General features: G+C 47.0%; 1 protein-coding gene across 1 annotated transcript; it reads left to right on the plus strand.

The window, feature by feature from the left end:
- Nucleotides 1–1,792: 1,792 nt before the first annotated feature.
- wnt10b (wingless-type MMTV integration site family, member 10b) lies at nt 1,793–15,898 on the plus strand. Its single transcript, XM_063209627.1, has 5 exons — nt 1,793–2,098; nt 5,667–5,929; nt 11,876–12,058; nt 12,245–12,444; nt 14,898–15,898. The coding sequence occupies exons 1-5, from the start codon at nt 2,025–2,027 to the stop codon at nt 15,528–15,530; spliced, it is 1,353 nt and encodes a 450-aa protein (XP_063065697.1). The 5' UTR covers nt 1,793–2,024; the 3' UTR covers nt 15,531–15,898.
- The last annotated feature ends 3,017 nt before the right edge of the window (nt 15,899–18,915 follow it).

The following is an 18,915-nucleotide window of genomic DNA, read 5'->3' on the forward strand; positions in this document are numbered from 1 at the left end:
AAAAAAGAGAAACGGTTCCAACATCTGGACAGCAGACCTCCCTCGAACGCAGCCTGTGGCCGACTGCAATGGCACGAGCCAGATCACGAAACAGCCATCTGAAATCTTTATCAAAAGGCATCTCGATCACTCTCAGAATCTGTCTGTGGCGTCCTGGCATGCCAGTTCAAGGCTGGGAAATAGTTCTGTGTTTACATTGTGTGAGGTGGTTTTCCACATAGTCTAATAGGGTGTAGCTGCCCAACGTCAGTCTGCCGCTGCCTCTTGAACCCTCATCAGGCATATGCCATCCCAGGAATTATGCTGCTTAGCTCACTCTCTCTCTCTCTCTCTCTCTCTCTCTCTCTCTCTCTCTCTCTCTCTCTCTCTCTCTCTCTCTCTCTCTCTCTCTCTCTCTCTCTCTCTCTCTCTCTGCGTGTGTGTGAGAGAGAGAGAGAGAGAGAGAGAGAGAGAGAGGGAGAACACAAGCGGGTTTACGCGTATTGGGGTTTTTAGAAGGTTTAAGGCAAACGGCTAAAGGAAGTGCTCCTTTGTTAGAGGCCTTTAATGACTGCTATCCTACGCTTTACCCCGTCGCTCTTGAGGGTGCTTAAAACGGGTTTCCTGAGGCAGCCGAGCGACGCGGAGCAGATTAGAGAGGCAATCCGGTTAAAGAGATGCCTTTTATATACAAATCAACTTCAAATCACTTTTTAAGCCACTTAGATATACACGCCAAGGCAAAATGCTAATGCACTTTTCATGGCCACATCTAAGAGAAGGGAATGGGGAGATTAAATGAGGAATTGCGTGTCGGTAGGCTATCTCATGCGAGCAGTTATAGGGGGCGTTTTAACTTAATTGTATGTCAAATCGGTCAAATGACGCACAGAAAAGGCGCATTAAAACCCCAAGCGAAATATGGATACATTTATAAGCATATGTGTTGAGGGGTTGTCACTGTGGAGAGTGCATATTGTTTTATAGGGATCAGCAGGTCTAACTTGCCTGATCAGCACCTGTCTGGATGGATAGCGACGATTCACCGGTGCAGATGCCATCCTCAGATGTTGTCGCATCTCTTAGGTTGTTCTGGGCGAAGCACAATAATCCATGCGTAAAATGACTGAGTCAAATTGGGAAAGTCCCTGCTAAAATTCCCTTCGTGTAAATTGAAACGTAATTTGCATGTTGTTGGAAACACTGATTATAAATGTGTTTGATATCATTGGATGTTGCACTTGATTAGACCTGTTCACTGAGCAGTTTGTCATTGGTAGGGTGATATGTAAAAGAAGAATTACAAGGGAGACGGGAAACCGTTGTTAAAGCCACTCCATAAATCAGAGAGCAGACTTTATTAAACAAGCGTCGGTCGAACCATTAATAAACCAGAATCAACAGATCCTTTATTATTGAAAAAATCTTTTTCTTCTGAAACAATCCCACAAACCCAACTGCCCTACCTGTAGCCTCCAAATGAAGTTAGGCACGGTCGGTCGCTATGGTGTGGGTGGGAGATATTGTTCTCGCGCGCCCCAAAAGGAGCAGCACGCCTGCCTTCTGCCGGCTCCCTGTTGTTTAAGGGAGAAGAAAACATGAAAACATGCTTACAATCGAACATGGGGGTTTTACTGTCACGGGGACAAAAAGAGACTTAGGAAGGCTAGCCTGCTCACCACAGCTGATGTGAGAAAACGCTTTCGACCTGACATGTTCATTCAGTTTACGCTGAAGGTAAATAATACCCTCACAAGTGTGATATTGGGTTTTTTATCTGTTGATTGGCCTTAGCATCGCGTAATTGATGGATGCACTCTCATTAGTTTGAAAACAACCGCTCGAGGCGGTATTTCCCCTCCCTCGTTTTATCCCCCTCCTTCTCAGTCTGTCATGCGCTCGTCCCAGCCTTCCCCTGCCCGCTCCAACTTCACTCTCCGCGCGCTCCGAAAACGACCATAGATGTTCTGCCCTCCTTAATTCATCGTAAATATCGATTATCACTCCGGTGTTTTAATGTCACGCTCAAACAAGTGTTTATCGCCATGGATTTGCCACATAGACGCCGTCTGGAACGCATCCTGATTTTTGCTGCCGCATTTCTGTCACCTGCCTTCACGTAAGTAGGCTTTTATCCATATGGTGCCCTGTCTCCTTGTTCGTTACACAGAAAGGGCGGTTTATAATTTCTAGGATGGAAGAGTATGATATGAAGCATATATTGTATTTACAAGCTAACGAATGGTCATTCTTTTTCATTTCATGCGTTTCATGTCGTCAATCCATCCCCAGGTGAATAAATAAAATGGACCAGAGCGCACAGCCACTGCTAACAATTTCTTATAGTAGCACTCTTACGTTTTTTCATGGTCTTCAAGTACTTGAATGCTAGTTTTTTCCCCTTTAATTCATTAAGATGTTATGATTATCATTATGATGTGAAATTTACAAAGCTCTCATGGTAGATTTATTCTCTGTCTCTGTCTCTCTGTCTGTCTCTTTCTCTCAATTCATCTGTTTCTGTCTCTTCGCCATCACACACACACACACACACACACACACACACACACACACACACACACACACACACACACACACACACACACACACACACACACACACACACACACACACACACACACACACACACACACACACACACACTTAATGAAAACCATCACCAGCTCTGAATGTATTGGTGTGTGTGTGTGTGTGTGTGTGTGTGTGTGTGGGGGGGGGGGATGATGATTAAGTGCATGCCGGTCTGTCCCCCCCACCACCAATCCCCCGGCTCCCCTCCCTAAAAACTATTGGTGGACCTAAAGATGATAAACTTCAACAATGTCTGGTGCTCCTAACCCTATTACACAGTAATCTAGAGCCCCGCACTACTCAACAATTGTGAGATTATTGTTCAACTGCAAAACTAACAAATTCCATTGCCAGGGCGATGATGAGAAGCAGAGATTTGGACTCCCCGAGGGCATTGTTTCCACTGTCTCCGGCAGGGTGGTGTCCCCTGTGCGGTGTCCAAGGTTTTGCTGATATATATATAAAAAAGGGACACTAAAGTTATTGCTAGTAATTGTGATGCTGGCGATGGCCCTTATTGGCTCATGTCATCTCCCATGACAACTGTAGGCACATGCATAAAAATCCTCCAAGGCATTTGTTTTCCAAGTTTTTTTTTTCTTTCCTTTTTCTTTTTTCCCCCCGCCCCGACACAGTGCTGTGAGAACACATCAGTCACTGTTCCTCACAAGCATAAAATGAAGCAAGACTTTTGGCAGGGCATTATGAGTTTTTGACATGACTGTCATTTTGCAAATTTTAAGCAATTATTTATTGAAATGCGCGACGTCGTGCAATGACAATATTGCGCATAACATCTCTCTTTCCCTGGATGCATGCTGCCTGTTTTTCAGTGTGTAGATTTCAGCTGCATAGATTTACAGATTGTGGTGTATTATTTTATTAATGATAACAGAGGACATAATTAACAAGGTTGCGACAAACATGTGATGTTCTGTGAACACTTTCTGAGAACTACAACCCCCCCTTCCTAGCACCATCACACACACACACACACACACACACACACACACACACACACACACACACACACACACACACACACACACACACACACACACACACACACACACACACACCATCACACTGCCCCCAGCACCACTTTGATTCTGGCTGTTGCACATGTTGGCCCTTTCAGCGTTCAATTAGAGACATATCAGCGCATCCCTGTAAACAATTAAGATCATAAACAGCAAACACAACACGGCACAAAAAATTGAAAACAATAGAACAACAAAACATTCTCTGCACTGGATGGAAAACCAGTCCCAGACAGCCTTGGCATGTCCCCAATCGACTGGCCTGCGCCCTGCGGGACAACACTTGTAGCCTGCCTTCAAACACAGACACGGACGGAGACACAAAGTCCAGAACGCCAGCATGTGTTCCCATTGAAAGTGTTTAGAGCAGAGATACTATTGATCTCAAAGGAAATTAAGGTATGTTTAATCGGGACGTTTTAATTTAGAGGCATGCCCTTTATCAGACATAACAAAGTACAATATCCCTCTTCGTCTCGCTCTTGCTCTTGCTCTCTCTCTCTCTCTCTCTCTCTCTCTCTCTCTCTCTCTCTCTCTCTCTCTCTCTCTCTCTCTCTCTCTCTCTCTCTCTCTCTCTCTCTCTCTCTCTCTCTCACACACACACACACACACACACACACACACACACACACACACACACACACACACACACACACACAGACACACACACACACATAGACTTGTAAGAAAAGAACACCCATATGTATGCATAAACATTTCGACACTTGAGACTTGATTTGTGGTGTTAAGGGTCTTCAGTCCATACCCAATCACAGTGACTTAGCACATGACGCACAACACACAGGGGAGTATTGATCCCTACAATCAACAAGTCAGCACAAAGGTTTGATATACAACTACACACTTTAAACCTCTACAAATGAAAATAAAACAGCTACCCAAACGATCCTGTGATGAACCCACTGAATCCCTAGCCTGATTATCAGCGACTTTCAAATCTCTTCGAGACTTGGTCTGACCAAGAGCATAACAATTAACATTTCCCAAACGGCATGGTCGACCTGCCTCCCTTGGTTTCCTAATGGTTGCACGCTTCCCGACAAAGCTTTTTTGGGAGCTCATAAACGATATTGTTTTGCTCATATTGCTTATTTGCTTATTGTTGCGTCACTAGGAGGGCACGGCCTGGCTACTGAATCCAGCCCCCCTGTCTCCCTCTCCTCTGGAAGGATAGAACCGCATTTTGGGGCATTATTATCACGCGATTTTAATTGACAATTATGTCTAAATGATGATGGGAACATCGACTACAGCGTTAAACCTACATTTAAGGAATAAAATAATTTAAAATAAAAATAAAAAACGAACTTTCAATAGGACACTTTTGTCCGTTAAAGGCAACTTGGTGTTGCCCAAGCAACACCACGTGTCTATCTGTGCATGTCTATGACCTTAAGGTTCACTTCAGCCTAGGAGGAAGAAAGCTCAAGCACGTTGCTCAAGGTTCACTTCAGCCTAGGAGGAAGAAAGCTCAAGCACGTTGCTCAAGGTTCACTTCAGCCTAGGAGGAAGAAAGCTCAAGCACGTTGCTCAAGGTTCACTTCAGCCCAGGAGGAAGAAAGATCAAGCACGTTGCTCAAGGTTCACTTCAGCCCAGGAGGAAGGAAGGGATTGTTATGGGTTGGGTTTGAACCTGCAACCCTGTGATCTACAGTCCAACTCTCTAGCCATCCCATAAGGTCCAATACAATAACTCTCACCCTCATGGCCCTACCGTGGCGCTAACGGTAGGGCACTCATCTTGTAGGCGGCTGACACGGGTTCGATTCCGGCTCCCTTGCCGAGCCTTCCCCGTCTCTCTCTCCCCACTCACTTCCTGTCTAACTCTTCACTGCACTATCGTTATAAAGGCCAAAAATGCCCCACAAAAAATAAAATAATAATATTTTTTAAAAAACACTCACCCTCACTCTCCCGCTCCTCTGCCTCTCATAGGGCCCAATGCAATAACCCTCCCTCTCCCTCTCCATCTGCCTCTCATAGGGTCCACCAGTGCAATAACCCTCCCTCTCCCTCTCCATCTGCCTCTCATAGGGTCCTGTGTAATGACATCCTGGGCCTGAAGGGGGCAGGAGAGCCGGTTCTCACCCCCAACGCGGTGTGCCTGCGGCTGGCCGGCCTGAGCAAGAGGCAGATGCGCCTGTGCATGCGCAGCCCTGACGTCACGGCCTCGGCTCTGCAGGGCATACAGGTGGCCCTGCACGAGTGTCAACACCAGCTCAGGGACCAGCGGTGGAACTGCTCGTCACTAGAGACGCACGGGAAACACCCACTACACAGCGCCATACTCAACAGGGGTGAGTAGACAGATAGTCGCGTTATACTTGTGTTGTAGTAAGGGGTGATTATAAGGCACCTATGGAGAGTAGAGCTAGAGTAAGCTGATGAGTGTAGTAGCTATGGGATGAGTGCTGGTATTGCTCATGGACACTGGAGACCACCCACTACACAGTGCTGTACTCAACAGGGGTGAGTAGACGTACAGTATATCACAAAAGTGAATACACCCTCACAGTTTTTGCAGATTTTTGAGTATATCTTTTCATAGGAAAGCATTAAAGAAATTTCACTTTGACACAATGATTAGTGACCTTTTAACAACTTATTTAACCGCTTAAATTTCTTGTTCACTCAGAAAAAAACAAAATACAGCCATTAATGTTTGAACATGTACTCACAAAAGTGAGTACACCCTAGATGAAAATCTGGTAGAGAAGAGGCTGTGTTGGCTCGAATCGTCTCGAAATGAAACGGAATGAAAAGGGATGAAAAGGGAGGTCATCAGTGTGCGTTTCAAGCTTTCTTTGCATTGAACTTTTACATTTTGAGTCTGCATCTGGCTTAAATAGCGTAGTGCAACTCTATTATACATATCACAAAAGTGAATACACCGAGCTGGAACTGCTCATAGCGGAAGATGCATGGAAAACACCCACTAGACAGCGCCATATACTCAACAGGAGTGAGTGCTAAACAGAGTAAAGAAAGGGGCGCGGTGACTACACACAACAGGGGTGAGTACTAAACAGAGTAAAGAAAGGGGCGCGGTGACTACAGTACACACAACAGGGGTGAGTACTAAACAGAGTAAAGAAAGGGGCGCGGTGACTACACACAACAGGGGTGAGTACTAAACAGAGTAAAGAAAGGGGCGCGGTGACTACACACAACAGGGGTGAGTACTAAACAGAGTAAAGAAAGGGGCGCGGTGACTACAGTACACACAACAGGGGTGAGTACTAAACAGAGTAAAGAAAGGGGCGCGGTGACTACACACAACAGGGGTGAGTACTAAACAGAGTAAAGAAAGGGGCGCGGTCACTACACACACACAACAGGGGTGAGTGCTAAACAGAGTAAAGAAAGGGGCGCGGTGACTACACTCAACAGGAGTGAGTGCTAAACAGAGTAAAGAAAGGGGCGCGGTGACTACACACAACAGGGGTGAGTACTAAACAGAGTAAAGAAAGGGGCGCGGTGACTACAGTACACACAACAGGGGTGAGTACTAAACAGAGTAAAGAAAGGGGCGCGGTGACTACACACAACAGGGGTGAGTGAGGCACCTGTGGAGCGAGGGCACCTGTGATGAGTAGAGCCTGAGTAAGCATGGTGAGTAGCTGATGAGTCAGAGACGTTCTTAATGCAGAATAGAGAATCTTTGGTGTAGTAGCTATGCAGTGGTGTAGTCTATGTACAGTAGAACGCGGGTATACAGAGTATACCCACTTCTAAATTTCAAGAATTTCAGTATACCCACTTAAAATTGATCGATCCATTGTTTTGAATAGCACAAATATATACAGTATACCCACTTCAAAAAATGCTCAAATATACAGTATACCCACCATAAAAAAGTAGATTACGCCACTGGATGAGCGCTGACACTGCTCATAGCTGGAGACGCACAGAAAGTACCCACTACACAGAGCCATACTCAACAGGGGTGAGAAGACTTATTGTATGGTTATACTGGAGTTGTAGTAAGCGCAGCGGTGTAGTCTACGTAGAACGCGGGTATACAGAGTATACCCACTACTAAATTTCTGGGATTTCAGTATACCCACTTAAAAAAGTAGATTACACCACTGAGTAGACTACACCACTGAGTAGACTACACCACTGAGTAAGCGATAAACAAGTAGAAGTATAATAAGGGCAACCATGGAGAGTGGAGGTGGAGTAAGGTCAGGATAGAATAGAATAGAATAGAATAGAATAGAATAGAATAGAATAGAATAGAATAGACTTTATTGTCATGCAAGCATGACATTTGTCTTTGATCTCACCATAAAAACATAAATGTGTCAGTACATTCACTCCATTGCAGGATCATGGTGGATAGTTTAAACCAGTTAGACCAGCAGTGGAATTGCTGTTGGCAGCTGCTCGCTACACAGCACCATACTTGACGGGGATGAGTAGATGTAGAGCAGTGTTTCTCAACTGGTGGGTCGCGACCCAAAAGTGGGTCGCGGAAGGGTCATGGGTGGGTCGCGGAGCCTTGGCGTAAAAAAAACGTAATTCTAAAAAAAAAATCCAACTTTTCCTGCAACAATTTACAACTTTTATTTTGATAGGCTAGTGAACTCCGTGTCATCTGTTGTCATAGATACAATCTGAATGTTTATGTGAGATAGATAGCGTGCAACCAGTCATTCGAGTCTTGGTTACATTTTGAGAATTGCATTGAAATTCAATAGACTTGAACGCTAAAAAAATTGGGTCGCGACCAAATGAGAGTGGAAAATGGTGGGTCCCAAGACTGTTCCAGTTGAGAACCACTGATGTAGAGTATGTGCAGGGGCACGATGCATACTGTAATAGTAGGGCCAGAGACATGGTGAGTAGTGATGTAGTACAGTAGTGACCCAATCGTGCGTGCGCCCGCAAAAGAGGGAGTCACACGATACTCTGTTTCCTGCGAAAACTCATTAGTTATCACTTTATTCCTCAATTTGTCTTCAGTCAAATATAGAATAACTGTGTAATGTATTACTTACATGTTGTTGCTTCTATGCATATATTAGTTTAAATGCTTTGTCATTTATTCAATGTGGGCTGTATATGGTATTAAAATTAAACCCCTTAAAATCAAGAGGGCTTCGCGACTCACTGTGGATCTTTGGCGACCCATAGATTTGGGTCCCGACCCATAGGTTGGGAACCACTGATGTAGCAGATATGGGACCTGTGATGGAATGTCTCATCACTGCTATGCTTATCGCTGGAGATGGAATGCAGCCTCTCACTGCACAACACCATACTCAAGGGATGAGTAGAAGTAGAGTATGCGCAGGGACATGGTGCATAATGTGGTTAGGACATAAACGTGGGTGGTTGTAGTATAGTATGCTCCCCGCTGCTTCCAAGTAGACGGCTGCCGCATGGTGAGCGCGGGTTGTTGTTAGGGTTAGGGTTAGGGTTAGGCTGCCACTGTGCGCAAACTTGACATGAAATACACATGGCAACCATTCATGCAAGAAATATGCATGCGCAAGCATCCTGAGCCTTATCCCCTTGTCAGATACAAAGCGGGGAACATAGGACCCAGGGAACATAGGACCCGGGAAACATAGGACTCGGGGAACATAGGACCCGGGGAACATAGGACTTGGGGAACATAGGATTTGGGGAACATAGGACTCGGGGAACATAGGACTCGGGGAACATAGGTACGCTCCTGGAGAGGAGATGCATGGCAGCACTATAGTCAACAGGGATGAGTAGCAGTAGAGTAAGCCAGAGCCAGAAGCTGGTTGAGTTACAGTAGCTGCTGGACCAGCGCTGGGATTGTTTCTCGCTGGAGACTCATGGCAGACACCCCCTACACAGCAACATACTCAACAGGGGTGAGTAGAGATGGCTTTAAGGCAGGGGTGGGGAACCTTTTTCATTCGAGGGGCCACTTCAAATTCATCCAAGGGCCGTAAAAGTCCTTCGAGGGCCGTATTCGAAACACAAACCAGGATTTCTTCCTGCCCTTTAGGCCTTTATTGAAGGCAGCTAGCTTTAAAACAGAACCCACCTTCTCTAGGTCCCATGGATATAACTTAATTGTATTGCAAATGTATTTTCCAAGTTTCCTTTACTAAATATGTCATATTTCATGTGAGGCTGCATAACATTAAAACTATATCGGGGGCCGGATAAAACGGCCTCAAGGGCCGCAAACGGCCCTCCAAACATAGGCTCCCCACCCCTGCTTTAAGGCATATGTGAAGAGTAGAGGTGGAGGTTGAATGCGCTATAAAGCTGCAGAATCCCACTTGGACTGCACAGACCAGGGACAGCGAACGCGTTGAAAGATTCAACCTTTAATGTTCAATCAGGGAGAACGACCAACCGAAGCTCGTGTTTAGAAAAAAAGTAGATATGCCATTGGCTGCTGCCACCAGACCGCAACATAGCTTGTTACACATTTTTCTCTGAAGTTCAGCTTCTCTTTTGACGCCTTTGAAGCCCTCAGCACAAGACACGCTTTTGCCGCTTCTGCCGATTGCTCTTCCATATAAAGTCAATTACTTCCGCTGCTCTCCAGGCTTTCACCACACGCAGTCTGTTCCTACAGTTAGGACAGAGCATGAGGAGCTGGAGCACTAAACATTGTGATGTGGTGATATCAGCAGAAACAGAATAAGTGGTCTTACTTGTAAGTGTATTGGATATTAATTGAGTGATATCTGTGTTTTGACCAAAAAATTACCCCAAAAGTGTCGCCACACAACAGCATGTTTGACTGGGGCATCTTGGAGAACTTTTAGACATTTTCCTCAGTTTTTACGAATCTGTCAAATTTGGAGAAGTCGTTTTCCACCTCTCAACACAGTTTTTCCACTTATCAATAGTTTATGCAGCTAACATTTGGCAGCCATGTAATGGGAGAGGCATGGTTGGATGAGTTTGTAGTTTGTTTTTGCGCAATGGCTTAGCAGTCACAGGGCAGTGTTTTCCTCTATGGCTGCCTGACTGTATTTAACACATTGGGATGGAAAAAAAGAGATGAGACTGACTGACTGACTAACGATGTGTGAGACGGAGAAATCACACACACACACAGATTAGTGCATACAGTACGCCAAGATTCCCTACAGTGCTGTCATGCCTGTGGAGTCATAAGTTATTATTTATGTTTGTATATCTGTCTGTATGTGACTGTCTGATTGGCTGCATGTGTGCATACATTTGTGTGTGTATGTGTGTGGGCCCAGAATTGGATGTATTGGGTTTGGGGCCTTTTCAGATGTCTTGGTCAGTGAGTGGCCCTGAGTGTACAGTATGTGAACGTGGTTGACTGTGTGTGTGTAGGTGTGTGTGTGTGTAGGTGGTAGTCTGTGTGTCTGTATTCTGGCATGTGAATGTACTGTGTGTGTACTGTGTGTGTCTGTGTGTGCATGAGCATCGTAAAATGGCATGTGCATATGTGTATGTGTCTGCTTTGTGTGTGTGTGTGTGTGTGTGTGTGTGTGTGTGTGTGTGTGTGTGTGTGTGTGTGTGTGTGTGTGTGTGTGTGTGTGTGTGTGTGTGTGTATTTGTGTGTGTATTTGTGTGTGTATTTGTGTGTGTGTGTGTGTGCGTGTGCTCACTGCTTAACATCAGCATTCTCTTAGGATCCCATGAGGGCATTCCCCTGCTACTCCCCAGGCATAAACTGTATAACTGTGTGTGTGTGTGTGTGTGTGTGTGTGTGTGTGTGTGTGTGTGTGTGTGTGTGTGTGTGTGTGCGTGTGTGTCTGTATGTGTGTGTGTGTGTGTGTGTGTGTGTGTGTGTGTGTGTGTGTGTGTGTGTGTGTGTGTGTGTGTGTGTGTGTGTGTGTGATTCAAATCAATTTAAATAATTCTAATTAATATCCTGTGTTCTCTCCAGAGGTTTCTGTGAGAGTGCGTTCACCTTGTCTCTTGTATTAATTATCATTGTTCTAATGAATATATTCTGTGTTCTCTCGACAGGTTTCCGTGAGAGTGTGTTCACCTTGTCACTTGTATTAATTATCATTATTCTAATAAAGTGGTTCCCAACCTTTTCCAACTTGGGGCCCACTCGAAATTGTCACAAATGTTCGGGGCCCACCTCTGACCCGATTACGAATAAAACTCACATAAATCAGCAGCAACACACACCAAAATGTGATTATAATTTTTAGAATATTATTTCAAGGCCCACTTGATATACCTTCAGGGCCCACCAGTGAAAATCACTGTTCAAAATCACTGTTCTAATATATTCTGTGTTCTCTGGACAGGTTTCCGTGAGAGTGCGTTCACCTTGTCTCTGCTGGCCGCAGGCGTGGCCCACTCTGTAGCGTCGGCCTGCAGCATGGGGAAGCTGAGGGGCTGCGGCTGCGAGGCCAAGCGGCGCCTGGACGACGACAAGATCCGGCTCAAGCTCACACAGCTGCAGCTGCAGACCCTGCAGAGGGGGGCCGGTGTGGAGGGGTTCGGGGGGATGGGAGGCATGGGTGGCATGGGTGGCGGGAAGGGGGTCGGTGGAGGGGGAGGAGGAGGAGGTGGCGGTGGCACGCGACTCCCGCCCGGATTCGGGCCGGCGGACGTTGGGGGCACGTTTGGGGGGGGCCTGCACCCTCCCTCAGGGGTCGGGGTTGGGGGTGGAGGAGTGTCGTCGCACCCGTCCGCCCTGCTGAAGCAGCTTCCGGAGGAGGTGGCGACCCTACAGGACACGTGGGAGTGGGGCGGCTGCAGCCACGACGCCCGGTTCGGCATGCGCTTCTCCCGCGACTGGCTGGACATGAGGGGCTCGCCGCGGGACATCCACGCACGCATGCGCATACACAACAGCCGCGTCGGACGACAGGTGGGTGCTAACATACAGAGAGAAAGGTCATGTAAACCCAAAAGCACTCTGGGTCCTACAGCTCCTTAATGCACGACGGACCTCCAGTGGCTCGCTGTAATGGTCATTAAAAAGATAACTACCATTGTACTACAATACTGGGACATAACACAGGGCCTTAGAGATGCACTATGCCATTCTGGTAACAGCAAATTCATAACGCTGTGTCCTAATGGGATAGGGGGATACAAGTAACTCCCGATCAAGAGTTGATATCCACCCACAGAAAATAGCTGGGGGGCACTACATTGCATTTCATGACATGCTGATGCTTTTGCCCAAAGCAGTAGAGTTTACAGAGTATTGGTTACTAGCAGTTACAGTGCCTGGAGAAATATGGGGTTAGGTGCCTTGCTCAAGGGTGGGATTCGAACCTGCTACCCTCTGATCTTAAGACCACCTAACCTTTAGGCCATGGCTGCCCCTACCAATGACAAATTAATGTCATTAATGTAAAATTCACCTTTTACATTAATTACATTATTATGGGAGGGGTAATGTATGTTAATTGCTTTATTTATGGGCTCAGATGAATGTTTTTTCTCAGGGTATATTCCACATTAGTCCATGTCGATGACATGTATTATTATAGGTCAGTGGTCCATGTCGTAGCCTCTTACTGCAGATGGGGCCACCGGCGGGCCTGTTCACAATTTTTTTGAAAATACTCAACTACATCATAACAACATTGCTATGACAGTACAGAGCAATAAATAACAGATTAAGACATAGCCATTATAATTTTGCTGACAATAAGGTTATAGCATAGGCTCTGCGCTAAGGGGTTAATAGAAATTGGTTGGAAGCACATAGTGCAGCCATTGGAGATGAACCTTTCAGACCCATCATTGCAGTTTTCAACACAGTTTGAGCACAAACAATGCTTCTGTATAGTACTTCCCAGAATAGACAAGTTTCATGTTCCTGTTTCGCTTCCACACTTGTCCATCATTTTTCGGGCTCTGGAACCATGATTGAGTACGGAGTGCAAGGGCAAGAAGCATGTGAAAAGAGATAGATAAGGAGAGAGAGAGAGAGAGAGAGAGAGAGAGAGAGAGAGAGAGAGAGAGAGAGAGAGAGAGAGAGAGAGAGAAAGAAAGAGTGTGTATTTGTGTGTGTGAGAGTCTGTGTGTGTGTGTGAGCGTGTATGAGTATGAGTGTATGTGTGTGTGTGTATGTGTGTATGTGTGTGTAGGCCTATGTGCACGCATGCACACAAGTGTGTGTGTACGTGTGTTAAAGAAATCAGTTGAGTTCCAAAAGGTTGACAAGCGACTAATGTAGATGTAGCCTGAGACAGTTGGAAAACAAAAGGTTTCCAAAGAAATAACATTTATGTCAGGTCCATTACAGTCAAGAAACACAAGACAAGAAATTCTGCAATGCAATTCTTTATTGAATAGTTATGAATTAGATTTGGCGGTATGGCTCTGTTCAGAGGAGCACCAAGGAAAGCAGAGATTCAGCGGACAGCAGCAGTGTAGGAAACACTCACCCAAGTTTTTAATAGGAGAGCAAACAACTCCCCATGAACAGAGCAGGCAGCATGATAAGGAGTAGCCATGCCCATGCCCATGCCATGTCATACACGACGAGCTGGGGAGGTGGTGGGAGGTGGGTTGTGATGAAGCGAGCAGCCAGGAGTTAGGATCAAAACAGAGAACATGTAAAAGGCGACAAATTTGAAATCTCTCCAGTGCTTGCAATGTCAGATCTCCTCTGAACCATTTTGCTGCCCGGTCAGCTGGGATGTTGAACACAGATAGACAGACAGACAGATACATCTACAGCATGTCTGTGCAGATTCTTATTCATCCTGAACAAGTTAGTCAAAGCAGTTTAACCCATTGATGCCTAAAGCACCTGCAAAAGACGCCTGCTGAATGCCTAAGCCCTTGTTGGGAAAGTTGACCTCAGCCTATAAAAACCTAAATTAGCCTCTGATGCACATTAAAATATGAAATAAGTTGCATTTAAAACCCTAAGACCCTCATCTTGCATTAGAATGTGTTCATCCAGTTGTAGCATACCCACATTTATATTTAAAAAAAACCTAAACTCTCTAGAGCCTGAATACAGCGTATATGTCGCTCCAGGCAGCAAAGGTCAAACAACATATACGACTCATCAGGCTAAAATGGGTTAATTTTAAGCACCAGGCTAATCCACCATATTCTCCGTCTCCGTCTCTGCACAGGTACTGAGCGAGACCATGAGGAGGAAGTGCAAGTGCTTAAGGTCAACAGTCATAAAATGTTTATGACATGGACATAATGCTTATGACATGTGCAGAACTTTACCATGGCCCTGTTATGACACTGTAATGACATACATATGACACCGGCGTCATATAAAGGGTTACTGTTTTATTCTAAGCACCAGCCTAATCCATCTTCTCCTCTGTCTCTGCACAGGTAGTGAGCGACAACATGAGGAGGAAGTGCAAGTGTCACGGCACGTCGGGCAGCTGCCAGTTCAAGACGTGCTGGTACGTGTCACCCGAGTTCCGGTTGGTGGGCTCGCTGCTGCGCGACAAGTTCCTGTCGGCCATCTTCATCAACTCCCAGAACAAGAACAGCGGCGTCTTCAACCCTCGTGTGGTGGGTGGTAATGGCGGTGGCGGTGGAGGTGGCAATGGCGGCTCCAGGTCCAGCAATGGCGGCTCCAGGTCCAGCAATGGCGGCTCCAGGTCTAGGTCCAGCAACCACAACCACCACCACCACCACCACCACAACAGCAATGGCGGTGCCGGGTCGACCCAGAGCAGCGGGCGGCGGCGCTCGACGCTCTCGCGCGAGCTGGTCTACTTCGAGAAGTCACCGGACTTCTGCGAGCCGGACGCGTCGGTGGACTCGGCGGGCACGCAGGGCCGCCTGTGCAACAAGAGCAGCGCGGGCATGGACAGCTGCGACTCGCTGTGCTGCGGTCGTGGCCACAACATCCTCAAGCAGACGCGCAGCGAGCGCTGCAACTGCCGCTTCCACTGGTGCTGCTACGTGCTGTGCGAGGAGTGCCGCGTCACCGACTGGGTCAACGTCTGCAAGTGACCGGGCGGGCGTACGCAACGGCGGTGGTGGCAAGATTAAGCGACCGAGAATCGCGGACAGTGTAGCAAGAGCGATATGACGAGCGACAGACGTGCCAGAGTACGCCCGTTAAAAGCAGAATGCAATCATTCCGCCATTCCAATTGGCTGTGGTGGCTGTCGCCGAACAGCATCATAGCTCATTTGCATAATATTCGCTGAAGCCCAACTACAAACACTGTCGCTCAAGTAACTCATTTGAGCCTCTAGCCGCCCAAACCACTTTGTCTCTTCTGTCTGTCAGCAACTCAAGACAAAGTCAATTACTTATCTGTTGCCGGAGTCGCCCATGGTCTATTTTGTGCCATGATGGCCACCGTAGGGAACTCGCCCCGACATTTAAAGGGCAACTCCTGCCAATTTCAATGTGCTGTTGTATTGCTCACGCTACCCTTGACTTGTCAGTATCCGGTGACGCCGCAGTTTTCGGCCCAGCCATTTCCGAGATATGAGCTATTCTAATGGGGGCAACTTTTGTTTACATTTTTTAAAAAATGAGCATAGGCCTACTCCAAATATTTTCCCAAAAGGTATCACTGTTTGCTAACTGTCTGCTGATATTCCATAACCTTTTGGATGTTTTTGGGAATAAATACAAATGTTTTTTTTGAAATGTAAACAAAAGTTGCCCCCATTAGAATGGCTCATATCTCGGAAAGGGCTGAGCCAAAAAATGCGGCGTCACCGGGTACTGACAAGTCAAGGGTAGCGTGAGCAATACAACAGCACATTGAAATTGGCAGGAGTTGCCCTTTAAGCTTCTGCAAGTGACCAAGGCACTGACCATTGACACTACTACAAAGCACTGATCCAAGCCCCCATTGCCACCCCCTCACACACCTATGCACACACACACACCTGTCACCAACAACAAGGGCAATGTCTGCAAGTAAGGGGACAGTTACTTACTCCATCACCCCTATATTTAACCACTCAACTCGGTCCATGGTCTTGGTCCTTGGTCTGCAGTGAGGATGCTGTTATGAACTCAAGTCACTTGCACCCCCCCCATTTAGTCAGTCCACTGAGTGAGTTATGCACTCACTCACTCACCAACCCAAATGAATATACAGTACGTACGTACATTTGGGTTGGGAGTCGAACCGGCAACCTTTGGGCTACAAGTCTGACACCCCAACCGCTTGCCCATGACTGCCCCATGACTGCCCTGCAAGTGAGGCTATTGACACTGTCGCTGCTTCTTGTGTGCCAGAGTTGGTAGCACTGATGAGGGGCTGGGGAGCCTGTGAAGCTGTGACCCCTTCACTTTGGATGCACTCTCTAACTCAACACCCACTTATCCAAACACTAACACACCCAAACACCCCACTCTCTCTAGCTTTCATTCCTACAAACTGTGTTTCTCTCTCACACTCTCTCTCTCTCTCTCTCTCTCTCTCTCTCTCTCTCTCTCTCTCTCTCTCTCTCTCTCTCTCTCTCTCTCTCTCTCTCTCTCTCTCTCACACACACACACACACACACACTAACACCCATTCCCGCACACTACTGCTGGCTTGTCTCTGACAAAGCCAGTAGCCCTGACAGAGAGGCCCCATGACTCTGGATGCAATACAGCCACCCACACCCTATACCCCCCACCCAAACACCCCATCCACAGAACCACCAACCAAACATCCAGACTTCCAGACATCCCTCAACTCAACTCGGTGACCGTCTGCAAGTGAGTCATCTGCTTCTGGTAGCAATGTCAGAGAGAGGTCCCATGGGTCCACACTGGTAAATGGACTGCATTTATATAGCGCCTTTCCACTCCTTCGAGCACTCAAAGTGTTTTACATTGTATGCCTCACACATTCACCCGTTCACACTGGTGACTGTGGCTGCCACACAGGGTACCACCCTGCCACCAGCAGCAATTCGGGTTAAGTATCTTGCTCAAGGACACAACAATGGGGTCAGGATGGGTGCGGCTCCTGGTCGGTGGAACCTGCAACCTTCTGGTTGCCAAATGGCTCCTCTACCAACTGAGCCACCACCACACTGGCTCTGGTGAGTGTGCAGTCAACTCGTCCCGCACACCCTCACTTATCCACTCAAAAACCTCGTCCACATGGACACCCACCTGCCCAAACCTCAAGACACCCGGACACCGTCTGGTAGTGGAGAGTGATCAAGAAACCCCACGGATCCACTCGAGCTCTGGATGCAGTCAACCCACTCATCCCCACTTGCAGTGTTGCCAGATGTGTCTGATCAAATCCCGCCCAAATACCCCCTCTACCCTCTCCCTGGCCCCTCCCCAACTTATCCAACTCAAACACCCCAAATATTCAGACATCAACCATCCAGTCCCTCATCCAAACATCTCTCAATTTTGAGAACATCTGGAAGTGACACCACAAGCACTGTCGCTGCCGCTAGTGCCATCCTTCATCTTGTTGAACTTCTGTAAAGGGACAACTCAAACTTGGATCTGCCACCATGGCTCTGGATGCAGTGCCGTCTGACCATCACCCCCCCACCCACCCCCCCTACCCCTTAGCCAAGCCAAACACCCCAACATCCAGACATTAGTTATCCCATCGCTCATATCATCACCCATCCCCTGGGTACGGAGAGAGAGAGAGAGAGAGAGAGAGAGAGAGAGAGAGAGAGAGAGAGAGAGAGAGAGAGAGAGAATATTCTCTTCATCCCCTCCCGTATTACTCTTCTCTGCTCTTCTCTTCTCCCCAACTGTATCTGTTTATTCGCCTCTCTGAGCTTGTTTTACCCCCAACTCATCTGGGATCCATTTGCTTTGTGTTGCTCTTGTTATTCTCCAAATGCCAAGTCAAGAGATTGAGGAGAGGCTGACTCATGTCACTTGTGTTTCTCTCCCCCCCCCCTTCTCTCTCTCTCTCTCCCTCTCTCTCTCTCTCTCCCTCTCCCTCTCCCTCTCTCCCTCCCTTCTCTCTCTCTCTCTCTCTCTCTCTCTCTCTCTGTCTGTCTCTCTCTCTCTGCCTGTTTGGACCATGAAAATGTCCCAAAAAGCCATCTGCATTCTTCTACCCGAACACAAGGGGAGGGAACAACAGCAGGAACACATTATTATTTTTTAACAGAGTGGCCACCACCACAGTCATGTGTACATATGTGAAAACGTATACTCATAATCGTTTTTTTTTTGTTGTCCTTTCTTTTTTCTTCCTGTCCTGCCTCGCAATTTCTGGCAATTTCTGCAAGCCATTTATGAGAGCGGATAATTTTTGCCCAAGCATGTCGCTTTTGGATGGTGAAGTGGTGCCATTCTCTCTCCCGCCCTCCCTGCCTCTCCCCTGGCGAGGAGGGCCAACAAAACAGTGTGCCATGCAGTGTGGACAATGGATATACCGTGCCAAACAGCATAT

Source organism: Engraulis encrasicolus, chromosome 10, assembly GCF_034702125.1.
Source record: "Engraulis encrasicolus isolate BLACKSEA-1 chromosome 10, IST_EnEncr_1.0, whole genome shotgun sequence".
In the NCBI taxonomy this organism is placed as follows: Eukaryota; Metazoa; Chordata; class Actinopteri; order Clupeiformes; family Engraulidae; genus Engraulis; species Engraulis encrasicolus.